Source organism: Neoarius graeffei, chromosome 22 (genome assembly GCF_027579695.1).
Source record: "Neoarius graeffei isolate fNeoGra1 chromosome 22, fNeoGra1.pri, whole genome shotgun sequence".
Classification (NCBI taxonomy): domain Eukaryota; kingdom Metazoa; phylum Chordata; class Actinopteri; order Siluriformes; family Ariidae; genus Neoarius; species Neoarius graeffei.
Window position 1 is genome coordinate 58,705,712 of NC_083590.1, and position 13,886 is coordinate 58,719,597.

The window sequence follows — 13,886 nt, forward strand, 5'->3', positions numbered from 1 at the left end:
ACATGAACCCAATGTAAGGTAGCATTTTTACTGAACCTCAAACATTCAAGATTCTACATGAATAAAGACTGAGACCAAAAAAAAAAGTTTGAGGACTGTGGCAGCAGGGGCATAGCCAAGCGTTGGTCTGTGAATGGCGGGCGGAGTCAGGGAAGGTAAGTGGTGGAATCATTGCACCTGATGGGAATTAACCTGTGTTTGTGTGTCTTCCCCAGTGACCATGCCCTTTAAAAGGAGAGAGAGAGCAGAGAAAGGGAGCTCTTTCAACAACCAGAAAACTTGTGCGTGTGCGGCTGGGAGTGTGGAAAGCTGAAAAGCTAAAAAGTTTTTGTGAACTCAATTCTAGCCTGCCGTGCTTCTGTGCTCCACTCACCTGGTCTGATGCAACAGTGGTGCCGAAACCCAGGAACGAGTGCAGAAGGGAACGGCCACATGGAGTCCTCCCCCTTCAAGGACCTGGTCCATGCCCTCACCACGGCCCAACAGAGCCAGCACCAGGCACTGATCGCCCTCCGGAAGGAGCAGGAACAACGGTTCGAAGCCCTGGTGCTGGCGCAACAGGAAGATCACCAGGCGTTCCGGCACCTGCTTGCGTTAGCGGGGTCCACCACCGCCGCGGACTCTCCCCACCTCACGCTAACCAAGATGGTCCGCATGACGACCCCGAAGCCTTCCTCACTCTTTTTGAGCAGGCAGCAGAGGCGTGGGGTTGGCCGGTGGAACAGCGCGTGGCATGCCTCCTCCCCCTGTTAATGGGCAAGGCGGAGCTGGCCGCGCTACAGCTCCCCGCCGACAGCCGGCTGGTCTATATGGACCTCGCCAGGGCCGTCCTCCAACGCGTGGGTCGCACCTCGGAACAACAATGGCAGCGCTTCCGCGCGCTGTGCCTGGAGAAGGTCGGCAAGCCGTTCGCGCTTGGCCAGCAACTCCGGGATGCCTGCCAGCGGTGGCTGAGGGCCGACAACCACGACGCCAAGGGAATCGATCTGGTGGCGCTGGAACAATTTGTCACCCGACTTCCGGAAGGAACAGTGGAGTGGGTCCAGTGCCATCACCCAGCGTCGCTGGATCAGGCCATCGAGCTAGCGGAGGACCACATGGCGGCCGTTCCAATGGCAGGACAGCATGTCTCCCCTTCTTCCCTCTCTTCTCCCTCTGTTCCTTGTCCTCGCCCAATTCCCCTACCGTGGAGGCGGGGGCCGGCTCCACCCCAGCCAGCCCACCGTACCTGTGGTGCCCTACCGTTTCCTACTTCCTTGTCTGTGTTATCCACCCCTCAGGTGAGCGATCTCTGGAACACCGGTGCAGAGAGAGAGCCTGGGCCGGTATGCTGGCGCTGCGGGGAGCTGGGACACCTCCAGTATCAGTGCTCGGCGATGGAGGTGGGCGTGATGGTCCGGATCCCCAACGTTCCAGGGACCGCCCTCGATCGGGCTAGAGCGTATCGCATACCAGCGAGTATCCAAGGGAATACGTATCAGGCTTTGGTGGACTTCGGCTGTAATCAGACCTCAATCCACCAAAGCCTGGCGCAAGACGAGGTATTGGGAAGAGCACAATTGGTGAAGGTGTTGTGTGTGCACGGGGACGTTCACAACTACCCTTTAGTGTCAGTCCACATTCTATTTCGAGGGGAAAAATTTAAAGTAAAGACGACGGTTAACCCTCGCCTTACCCACTCAATTTTGGGAACTGATTGGGATTTTGGGATTAATGACGCATTTAGTGAAGAGTGGGGTCTCCCATAGTTCAGCGGGGGGAGGTCCCGGTGTGGCATTGGTGGGAGCAGCTGTCACAGAGACGGCTACGTCATCACCGCGTCAGAGTGAGGAGCAGCATGCTCCTCCCCCTCTCGGGGATTCCCTCACGGATTTCCCATTAGTGCAGTCGCGAGACGAGATTCTGCGGCATGTGTTTGACCAAGTGAGAGTAATCGATGGTCAAACTCTCCAGCCAAACGCCACACCATCCTTCCCCTATTTTTCCGTTATTAAGGAGAGATTACACCGAGTGACACAAGACACTCAGACTAAGGAACAAATAAAACAGCTTTTAATCCTAAAGAGCCACCGGGAATTTATATTCCCGGTGGCTCACTTTAATCCCATGGCCGGACACTTGGGGCAGGATAAGACACTAGCCCTAATTAGGAAAATGTAGGGGAATATACTGTCTAGGTGGAATTCGATTCCACAAATCAAGTCCCAAATTTAAAAAAGCTATTAAATAATAATCCTGTGGCATAGGTCACTTTTGGAGATTGTGTAGAAGGTTATTACAAATTTTTTGACACCTTTGAAATAAATTTTCGACCTTCCTACGATTTTATACCGCAATAAAACCCCTTAAGCCTAATTTCCACTAATTTTGTTGCAATATAGTACCCTACCACCGGGTGGCCATTGTCACAGACTAGGTTCCTGGAATATTCCAAGAACCTAGTTTGTGGAATTTCAGACTGCTTTTTTGGAACTTGCTCCAAACTCAATTCTGATAGGCTGGGGCACCCACCCTGGCCCTAAGCCACACCCCCCAGACTCGGTTTCTGGGTTCCAGACTAGTTTTTTGGAACTTGCTCCAAACTCAATTCTGATAGGCTGGGGCACCAACCCTGGCCCTAAGCCACACCCCCCAGACTCGGTTTCTGGGTTTCAGACTAGTTTTTTGGAACTTGCTCCAAACTCAATTCTGATGTGCTGACATGTGCCACCAGACCATAAGACACTTCACCACACTCTTTTCTTTGGAAAACAGAACTTTATCAGGAAAAACCCTTATATCTCGCTCCCTGAAAGACATTGGAGGAAACTTTCACCACAGGGTCGTACAGACTGGGCTCCTCTATCAAATGCCAGTGCTATTACACTAGACTTGATATCTGGAATTCAGACTTGATATCCGGAGCAAATTAGGGTTGCGACTTGATATCTGGAACTCTAGACTTGATATCTGGATTCAAACTTGATATCTGGAGCAAATTAGGGTTGTGACTTGATATCTGGAACTCTAGACTTGATATCTGGAATTCAGACTTAATATCTGGAACCCATTAGGGTTCACACTTGATATCTGGAATTGAGACTTGATATCTGGAACAAAATAGGGTTGTGACTTGATATCTGGAACCTGGACACCAAAAAACATTTTATTGCAATTCAATAACTTTAATACACTTCCATATCTTTAATAAGCCAAAAAAACTTTAAAGAAATACAATAACATCAAACTCAAATTCCAAGAACCTATTTTGTGGAATTTCAGACTGCTTTTTTGGAACTTGCTCCAAACTCAATTCTGACAGGCTGGAGCACCAACCCTGGCCCTAAGCCACACCCCCCAGACTCGGTTTCTGGGTTCCAGACTAGTTTTTTGGAACTTGCACCAAACTCAATTCTGATGTGCTGACATGTGCCACCAGACCATAAGACACTTCACCACACTCTTTTCTTTGGAAAACAGAACTTTATCAGGAAAAACCCTTATATCTCGCTCCCTGAAAGACATTGGAGGAAACTTTCACCACAGGGTCGTACAGACTGGGCTCCTCTATCAAATGCCAGTGCTATTACACTAGACTCGATATCTGGAATTGAGACTTGATATCTGGAATTCAGACTTGATATCTGGAATCAAGTCTCAATTCCAGATATCAAGTCTCAATTCCAGATATCGAGACTTGATATCTGGAATTCAGACTTGATATCTGGAGCAAATTAGGGTTGCGACTTGATATCTGGAACTCTAGACTTGATATCTGGAATTCAGACTTAATATCTGGAACCCATTAGGGATCACACTTGATATCTGGAATTGAGACTTGATATCTGGAACAAAATAGGGTTGTGACTTGATATCTGGAACCTGGACACCAAAAAACATTTTATTGCAATTCAATAACTTTAATGCACTTCCATATCTTTAATAAGCCAAAAAAAACTTTAAAGAAATACAATAACATCAAACATTTCAAAACACACTTTTAATAGAACAGTATGGAACAGAAGGTCATGGGGACACTTCGGGCTTGTTCTCCCACAGCCCTAAATCCTCCTGGGGAAAGTTGTTAGGAGCATGTTTCAGGCCATTTGGAGTGTATTGGTACCTGTTTTGGAGACATGACCAATTAAATTTGATATTGAACTCTTAGTTTGAGCCTAGGCTCATAAGCCCCAACACCATGTCAAAGTAGAGTTCACGTTGGGGTTGTTTTTTTTGGTCCACTTAAGGTGTTTTTTTTTTTTTTTTTGGTGATTTTTGGGGTTTTTTTGCCACACAACACACACTTTTTTTGTTAACACAATGTGTTTTTTTTGTTTGTTTTTTTTTCCCCACACAATCCTACATCATGGATGGTTTTTTTTTTTCTGTTGGAACTGTTAAAACATTAAAAAATTAAGAACATTAAGAACATCAGTAACTATAAGGAAAGAAAGTACAATAAAAAAAATTAAACTGAATATTGAGAGGGGTTCATCTCCTTTGTGCAGATTAAGCTGGAGACACTCAGGGTGGAGCTTCTGGGTGGAGGGGAGGTTTGAGTGGGGGGGGACTCAATAAGGGATGGGGACAAAAGCGGTCTTATTTTTTTTGGGGAGGGCGTCATGAGCCCCTTCCTCCTGAGGGGGAGGAGGTTGAAGCCCTGGGCTGTGTTGAGAGAGTGAAAAAAAAAAACCACAATAAGCAATAATAATAGGATGTCTACATTTTGGAAACATTTCTTTATATTCTTTGATATATATCTCACCTCTTCTTTTAGATGGCGTTCTCAGGCCTATTTTGACAAAAGGGTAATATCAATTTTAAAATTATTTGTAAATGTGCATTATGTACAGCGATTTCTTTAAAGTATTGGCATTGGCATATAAAGTACAGTTCCTTACCTGTCCATCGACCAATCCGCCTTGGGGTGAGGGGGGATATGAGGACCCCCAAGCGTCTTTTTGTTGCCAATATTTTTTTCTTTGGGAAATACAAAGTGAGACGTGTTAAAGTTTGAAGTTAGTATTTCCTTATCTCTGTCTTTCGGTCTGTCTGTCTATCTGTCTATCTAGGAAATAGGTAAATGATAACTACCTTCAACATATGAAGCCGCCTGGAAGGGGTGTGCGCCCCCTGCGGTGTGGAAGGACTGCGCGCCCCCTGCGGTGTGGAAGGACTGCGCGTCCCCTGCTTTCTGGAAGGAGTGCGCGGCCTAGAAGCTGAGCGCCAGTGTGAGGACTTCGAGGTTCCCTCATCTGGATCGCCTCCCTGATGCAAGAAGTCAGACACAAATGTCACAGTGATGTACAAAGTGTAATGTCTGGTCTTTGTGTGTGGACGGTAGAGTTAGAAGATTCTATGCAGGGATAGTAAGAAAAGTAATTGTGATGCATTGTATGTCTAGTACATGTGAAGAATTGACAATAAAATTGACTTGAATTGGTCTCTTGGAACATTTTTTGTGTGTTTGAAATAGGAACTCAGACTTACAGTGAAGAGGGCCCTCCTTGTTCTCTTCCTACTTCTTTCCTCCTCCTTTTCCTCCTCACTGGAGTCCCCAATAATTTGGGCCCTGGCCTTCCGTTTACAGCCGCCCACCTGCTCCACCTCACTCTCATCCTCTGTCTCCTCTGTCATTTGGATCCCCTCCTCCTCACTGGCATCAGAGTCTTCATCCTCCTCTTCTTCGTCAGAGTCTTCGTCCTCCTCTTCTGCCCGCTCCTCTCCTGACTCCTCGCCCTTCTCCTCTCCTAGCTCCTCGCCCTGCTCCTCTCCTGGCTCCTCACCCTGCGAGTCATTATCCTCCTCCCCTTCTGAGTCATTGTCCTCCTCGTCGCCTGTCATCATGGTCCTCAGGATCGCACTCCGGACCTGGGCAGTGGCTTTGGGGGGCGGGTGCGCCTTATAAAACTTTTTAGACGTCTCGAGGTCGTGGCACATAAGCTGGGCGATCTGTGCCGCCTCCCTCTCGCCAGCTGTCTTGACGGCCTAAGAACATACATACACACACACATACATGCATACATATAATACAAACATACATACATACTGTGACAGGGACTGTTCTTGTACTCACATGAGTGGCCAATGAGCTCCTTAGAGCGTTAAACGTTGGTGGGGGTGCGGGGAAGCCCAGGTCCAGCCAGGTTCTCTTAAAATCCTCCAAGAGGAGTGGCGCCCTCCCCCCAGCACTACTGGAAAAAAAGGGGCCTTCCCAGCCCTGCAGGTCCTCCCTCCTTTTCATCCAGGTCTTCATCATGCGGTAGACATTGGCGTGCACAGGCACCCTGGCATCGCCAAATGTGCGGCGTGTCTTGTGCTCCTTCACCTGTATGAGGACACGATGAGTAAAACAGACATATTACATTACACTTATCCAAAGGGGCGGTTAAGCCACGGCTGCCCCATATGTCCAATATATGAAATATATTGTTTTTAAAATATATGAAAGAGCTTTACTAAACACATGAATGGAGATGAAAACATACGTATATCACGTGGCACTGCCCCGCTTCCCGAGCCTCTAGGACATCAGTCCCCCTCATGTTTTTCAACACCGTGATCCTGTGGCCAGTCTCACTAATTATCAGCCCCGCCAGCAGGGCAAGAAATCTCTGAATTTGGGGCCTTTTTTTGGTTGTCACAGCTTTCTCTAAGAAAACGTAAATAAAATATTACAGGAAAAAATATATGCATAAACAATTGTAAGTCATTAACACCCTTATAATTTTGGATATGTAAATGTATGTATAGACTTACTGAAAAATTGGGGCAGGAGCTTGTTGGCCTTTTTAATGAAGTTGCGGTGTACAGCCAAGGGGAGGACATTTTCTGGAATGCAGAATAGAATAGAACAGAATAGAATAGAAATAGACAACCTTTAACATCATTTCAAAAGTATATTGAGATTTCAAAAGCTTCACGGTACAGTGCACACATGAATAGGACTATATGGGAAATATATCTATTAAATATTAAATGAAATTAATCTATGTTTGCAGTCTACAGATTGGGCCCTGACACAGTAATGACCTTACCGGATTTGTTGCGCCTGACAGATACCACGTGCGACGTCACGCTGCCCCTCAGACTTCGTAGCTCTCTAGAGAGCTCATCTTTGAGACCCTCTATGGATCTCTGTGAGAGCCGGACACCCCCTGGCCACGCCCTTCCCACCCACTTAAGAAAATCCATGGTATCAATAATTTTCTTTTTGACCGTGGTGGGCTTCAGGCCGGATGCAACCCATGTTCTCACAGCTCTAAAAAAGTTAAAAAAGACAATTTTTTGGGATTTGACACAAATGACAACTTCTTTGACACACATGACCACATAAGTGATCATCACAACATTCATTACATTGACATTACACTTTTTTTTTTTTTATCAGAATAGATTCAACCTTGTGATTGCTCAGTATAAATACAGGGCAATGAAATACTGTTTACTGCACATTTAACAAAACAGTACTTACTCCCGGATCCTGCTGTGGTCGCGCAGATATAACAGGTCAGCATGTGGCACGCCGCCCACCGCACTGTTAATAAGGAACTGGCGCACCGACTGCACGCGCTGCTGTGTGTTGCTCTGCTCTTTGCATGTGGCATTCTCGGTGGTGATGCGTCCCTTATATTTTGAGAGGAGTATTTCTACAAAAATGCAGCAGGAAGTTAACAATAAATTACATTACCCTTTGCTGACAGTTTTTTCCAATGCGATTTACAGTTATGTACAGTATATTGGTTACAGTCCCTGGAGCAATGTGGGGTTGGGTGTCTTGCTCAAGGGCACTTCAGCCATGGATCGAGGTGTAGGGAGAAGTAGGGGTGGGGTTTGAACCTGCAACTCTCTGATCTTAACTCCACCTCCCTAACCATTAGGTCACAGCTGCCTCCGTTTAGCAAGGAAATGAATCTTTGGAGAGCTGTGGGGAAAAAAGCATTTAAAAAATATACAAACCATATCCAGGCTCTCCACTGTCATCTTCAGTGGCAGCTTCCCTCCTCTTCTGAAACTTCACCCTCTTTTTTTCTTTTTTCCCCATAAGGAGCTTGATTTTGCCCCGAAGCAGAATGTTGTTATGGCGGAGGCGCCGGTTTGCCTCTTCCCTTGCCCGACACCCGGGGCATGAGAGGATGGAGCGTCCTTTTGCGGGTGCCGGTGCAGCAGAGGAGGTGGCAGCAGGACCGGCAGGGGCATCACGGGAGGCAGCAGGACCGGCGGGGGCATCACAGGAGGCAGCAGGACCGGTGGGGGCATTGGGGGAGGCGGCAGGACCGGCGGGGGCATCGGGGGAGGCGGCAGGACCGGCGGGGGCATCGGGGGAGGCGGGCAGGATTGGGTCAGCTGGCACCTCCCTGAGATCTTCTTCTGTGATGTCCAGCTGGCTGACCATTGGAAGAACCGGGAAAGTCAACCTCAGAGCCCTGAGGCCATCAAGTGCTTTTTTTTGTATCCCCTGGTTGTACATGTCCTTCCGTTGTTCAGCCTAATAAAGAATGGTAATAAGTGTGTAGTGATTTAAACAGAATTGTTGTCTCATCTTGTCAGAATTCTTTTGTGTACAATTATATTTTTAAAAAGCTCAATGTCTCAATGTCATGTTTCTTATGTGTGCGCAAATATCTGTGCAAAAAGCTCACCGTCCAGTTCTTGTGTGACTGGAGGAAATGTTTGTCCAGCCGGACACATTTTATCTGGCACTCCATACAATAGAGTCTTCCTTTCACTCCTCTGAAGTAAATAAAGAGAAATATAACTTAAACTTAAACTCATAAAAACATATAAAAACATCAAATGCTATTATATCAGACATTGAGTTGATACAATATTGTTTTAAAAAAAAAAAAAAAAACCTCACCGCCCGCTCGCGTACAACATTAATAGGTCCAGCTCATCATTGTTTACCACATGATGGCCTTTCCTGAGGTGTTGGCGGAGGTATTTGTGGTCCACATCGCATAATGGACACAGCGGCATGCTAAAATATGAATAAAAAGTAGTTACACATGTGATAACATACGATTCCCTAGTCTTGAAGTCCAACAAATATTCCATTCCAGAAAAGATGTGTACACAATAGATTATGTTCCTTACTTCAAGATTAATCTCCTAACTGACTAAACAGTCCAAAAATATTGTCTACATAAGAGACCCTGTGTTTGACTTACCTCTCCTTTGTTTGTGAAAGAAGTGTGTGGGGGATGGGCAGTAGCAGCAGAGAGCTTCTTCTAAGAGCTTTTCTTTGACTTTGACAAGGCCCCGGACTGGATTTTTGGACTTCAGACTACTTTTTTGTAACTTGGTCCAAACTGAATTCTGATTGGCTGGGACACATCCCCCGACTCTAGGACACACCCTCCAGACTGGATTTTTGGACTTCAGACTACTTTTTTGGAACTTGGTCCAAACTGAATTCTGATTACCTGGGACGGGCCCCTGGGCCATAGGCCACGGCCCCGTACTCTTTTTTTTGGGAAACCAGACAACTTTATCGGGAAAAAAGTATAACATTGTAGTATAACTATAACTCGGCCCCCGAAAAACATGGGAGAAAAGTTTTACCGCAGGCTCATACAAACTGGGCTCCTCTACCAAAATCCAGTGTCACCTGACTTTGGCTCCAAAAACCTTGGACTTGATATCTGGAACCCTGGACTTGATATCTGGAATTCGGACTTGATATCCGGGTGTAGACTTGATTTTTGGATTCCAGATGTCTAGTCTGAGACTTGGTATCTGGATGGACTGGATATCCGGATATCAAGTCTAAAGTCCTAACCCGTCATTTTGAGTGATTTCCAGAGTCATTTCACCCACTTGAAAGTCAGAAAAGTCATTTCTGATGGGATATTGTGTTTCAGCATCCCATATAAGCCCTGGGAGTGGAGAAAAATTTTTTTTTTTTGGATGATTTTAGGCCCACGGTGTCGAGTAAGGGTATTAGGCCTTTGACCCATCCGTAGGGGCTGGCAACGAGGCCAATTTTTTTTTTCAAAAATCCGTTAAATATGGTTACCCTGAGCCCCATGCATCCTTTTTTGTACACATACAACTTTCAGCCTGCAAAAGGGCTCGCTCTGAAGTAGCCAAATATCGGGTTAGGGAAATAGACTTCATTTCCAGAACGAATCCTAACCTAACTCATTGCTTAGACTTGCAGGTTGGAATTTCATTTTCCCTCCAAAAATGGTCAATTTTTTTGGGCCTAGGTTTCGCGTCTTTGGGTTTTGGTAGAGGAGCCGGGTCTGTCCGGCCCTATGGTAAAAGTTTTCTCGGGTGTCTTTCATGGACCGAGTTATGGGCCTTTTTCCAAATAAAGTTGTCCAGTTTCCCAAAAAAACACCTTGGGGGCGTGGCTTAGGGTCCGAGGGCATGTCCCAGCATGTCAAAATTGAGTTTGGACCAGGTTAGGACATTGGACTTCAATTCCGGAATTAGGCCTATTGACAGTATCCTATACCTGGAACGAGGCCTAACCTTTCAAAAACATTTTAAAAAATCATGTCTCCAAAATAGGTAGACTCCAAATGGGCTGAAACGTGCTCCTAACACCTTCCCCCGGGAAGTTTTTTGGCAAGTGGGACTTGGGAAATTTTCACTACCGGCCATCCATTGAAATGAATGGGTTAGGGTTTGTTTTTGAATAACTCTGAAACTAAAGGTCCTACGGCTTCGCGGACGCCTCAGCCACGATCGGGGACCCCAAATTAGGGTGTGCGACGATTTTGAAGCCGCGGGGACATTCAGGTAATTTTTCACAAATATTTTTACACTTTTTTTTCTGACCTTTGGGCGTATCTCGGGACAGGAAGGTGCTAGAGACTCGGTTCCAAGTCAGGCGCGCTCAGCGCCCTCGATTTAGGGGGAGTAGACTTGATTCCGAGTCAATAGCACCTTTTCCTGATTTTCTTGTGAATATTTTCAACTATTTTTATGACGCCTTTTGCCGAGTGCTTTTTGGGCCGCTGCTCTGGACATGAAGGTGCTAGAGACTCGGCTCCAAGTCAGGCGCGCTCAGCGCCCTCGATTTGGGGGGGGGGGGGGGTAGACTTGATTCCAAGTCAATAGCACCTTTTCCTGATTTTTTTGTGAATATTTTCAACTATTTTTATGAGGCCTTTGGCCGAGTGCGTTTTGGGCCGCTGTTCCAGACAGGAAGGTCGTACAGACGTCAGACAAGTATCCCCCGTTTCGTCTCGCTTAGGGCTATCTACTGATACCACATTTGTTATGATTTGACCGCGTTTTAGGTGCGAGACGGTAGGCCACGCCCCTGCGGTTCGGCCCCCGAAAAACGTGGGAGGAAAGTTTCGCCACAGGTTCGTACAGCCCGGCCTACTGTACCAAAATCCAGCGGCGCGAGACCCTAGCCTGAAAAGGCGGGGCCTTCCATTGAAATGAATGGGTTAGGGTTTGTTTTTGAATAACTCTGAAACTAAAGGTCCTACAGCTTCGCAGACGCCTCAGCCACGATCGGGGACCCCAAATTAGGGTGTGCGACGATTTTGAAGCCGCGGGGACATTCGGGTAATTTTTCACAAATATTTTTACACTTTTTTTCTGACCTTTGGGTGTATCTCGGGACAGGAAGGTGCTAGAGACTCGGTTCCAAGTCAGGCGCGCTCAGCGCCCTCGATTTGGGGGGGGGGGTAGACTTGATTCCGAGTCAATAGCACCTTTTCCTGATTTTTTTGTGAATATTTTCAACTATTTTTATGAGGCCTTTGGCCGAGTGCGTTTTGGGCCGCTGTTCCGGACAGGAAGGTCGTACAGACGTCAGACAAGTATCCCCCGTTTCATCTCGCTTAGGGCTATCTACTGATAGGGGCGTGAGACCCTAGCCCGAAAAGGCAGGCCGTGATTGGACAAAATCAAAATTCCAACAGGTAATGTCTAAGCAATGGAGGCCTCAACTGAAGTTCAATCTCCTAACCTATTTTTATTGTTTGTGAAAGAAGTGTGTGGGAGATGGGCAGTAGCAGCAGAAAGCTTCTTCTAAGAGCTTTTTTTTTTTACTTTGACAAGGCCCCGGACTGGATTTTTGGACTTCAGACTACTTTTTTGGAACTTGGTTCAAACTGAATTCTGATTACCTGGGACGGGCCCCTGGGCCATAGGCCACGTCCCAGTACTCTTTTTTTTGGGAAACCGGACAACTTTATCGGGAAAAAAGCCTATAACTCGGCCCCCGAAAAACATGGGAGAAAAGTTTTACTGCAGGCTCGTACAAACCGGGCTCCTCTACCAAAAAACCTTGGACTTGATATCCGGAATTGGGACTTGATTTCTGGAATTACCTTTGACCCTAGATTTTGGTAGAGGAGCCGGGTCTGTACGACCCTGTGGTAAAAGTTTTCTCCGATGTCTTTCGGGGACCGAGTTATAGGCTTTTTCCCCGATAAAGGTGTCCGGTTTCCCAAAAAAAACACTTTGGGGGAGTGGCCTGGGGTCCGGGGGCATGTCCCAGCATATCAGAATTAAGTTTTGAGCAAGTTCCAAAAAAGTAGTCTCAGATCCGGAAATCGAGTCTGGGGGGTGTGGCCTAGGGTCCAGGGGTGTGTCCCAGCCTATCAGAATTAAGTTTTGAGCAAGTTCCAAAAAAGTGGTCCCAAATCCAAAAATCGAGTCTGGGGGCATGGCCTGAGGGTCCAGGGGTGGGCCCCAGCCAATCAGAATTGAGTTTGGGGCAAGTTCCAAAAAAGTAGTCTGGAGCCCAGAAAACATGTCTCTGGTGTTAGAGGGCCACCGACAGGCCAATATACCCCCGGCCTAGCCGACTATGCTAAGCTATCCCAATTCCACAAAGCGGTTTGTGGAATTCCAAGTTACATAGGCTTAACAATGGTGGTAATCTGTTGTGATCGCTTGCAACGGATCGGTTCCAAGTCACCAGTCCCCGCAATAGGGTCGGTTCCACAAATCAAGTCTATTGGCCTAACCCTAACCCAAATAATGGCCCGGCTCTATTGGCCAGGGATTCACGGCGATGTCCGTAGGTGATGTACGGCGTGCTGCAAATGCCAGTTTGTAAATCCCACGGCCATTCCAAAAGCGCCTTTGCACCCTCTGCCATTAATTGAGACCCCGTTCGAAAGAATTGGGATGGATCTCGTCGGGCCATTAGATCGGTCAATACAAGGATATCGCTTTGTTTTAGTTCTGGTGGACTATGCAAAGTGATATCCGGAAGCAGTGCCTCTTCGCAATATCTCAGCACATAGTATTGCAGAAGCGCTCTTCCGCGTCACCTCCCGAGTCGGAATCCCCAAAGAGATTCTGACTGATCAAGGCACAACGTTTATGTCACGCACACTGCGCGAACTGTATGGGTTACTGGGAATTAAGCCTATCCGCACCAGCGTTCATCACCCACAAACGGATGGCTTCGTCGAACAGTTTAATCGTACCCTCAAAAACGTAATTAGAAAATTTGTAAGGGAAGATGCACGCAACTGGGATTAATGGCTTGAGCCCCTGTTATTTGCAGTGCGAGAGGTCCCGCAAGCCTCCACAGGGTTCTTCCTGTTTGAATTATTCTACGGGCATAAGCCGCGTGGCATTCTGGATGTGCTATGGGAAAACTGGGAGGAGGGACCTTCGACCAGTAAAAACGAAATTCAATACGTTATCGACCTGCACGCCAAACTCCACACCCTCACGCACCTAACCCAGGAGAATTTGCGGCAGGCCCAAGAACATCAAGTCCGTCTGTATGATGGGCACACACCTTAGGGAATTCACACGGGGAGATAAAGTACTCGTGTTGTTGCCCACGTCGAGCTCCAAATTGATCGCCAGGTGGCAAGGATCCTTTGAGGTCACACGGCGAGTCGGGGACGTCGACTATGAGGTGAGGCAAACAGACAGGGGTGGGGAATTACAGATATACCACCTCAATCTACTAA

At 47.0% G+C, this 13,886-nt stretch overlaps 1 protein-coding gene across 11 annotated transcripts in view; it reads right to left on the reverse strand.

The window, feature by feature from the left end:
- Positions 1-3,878: 3,878 nt before the first annotated feature.
- The window catches only part of LOC132870983 (uncharacterized), a 103,359-nt gene continuing 93,351 nt past the window's right edge, over positions 3,879-13,886 (reverse strand). For all 11 annotated transcript variants that reach the window (XM_060905054.1, XM_060905050.1, XM_060905047.1 and 8 more), the window contains 13 exons: positions 8,840-8,959; positions 8,622-8,712; positions 7,939-8,467; positions 7,454-7,628; positions 7,017-7,240; positions 6,739-6,810; positions 6,468-6,631; positions 6,056-6,307; positions 5,470-5,967; positions 5,074-5,247; positions 4,881-4,959; positions 4,745-4,771; positions 3,879-4,644 (listed from right to left, as the gene is read on the reverse strand). In XM_060905054.1, the coding sequence (XP_060761037.1) occupies positions 4,448-4,644; positions 4,745-4,771; positions 4,881-4,959; positions 5,074-5,247; positions 5,470-5,967; positions 6,056-6,307; positions 6,468-6,631; positions 6,739-6,810; positions 7,017-7,240; positions 7,454-7,628; positions 7,939-8,467; positions 8,622-8,712; positions 8,840-8,959 (2,602 nt within the window). In that variant the 3' untranslated portion in view covers positions 3,879-4,447. The remainder of the gene's footprint in view (positions 4,645-4,744; positions 4,772-4,880; positions 4,960-5,073; positions 5,248-5,469; positions 5,968-6,055; positions 6,308-6,467; positions 6,632-6,738; positions 6,811-7,016; positions 7,241-7,453; positions 7,629-7,938; positions 8,468-8,621; positions 8,713-8,839; positions 8,960-13,886) is intronic.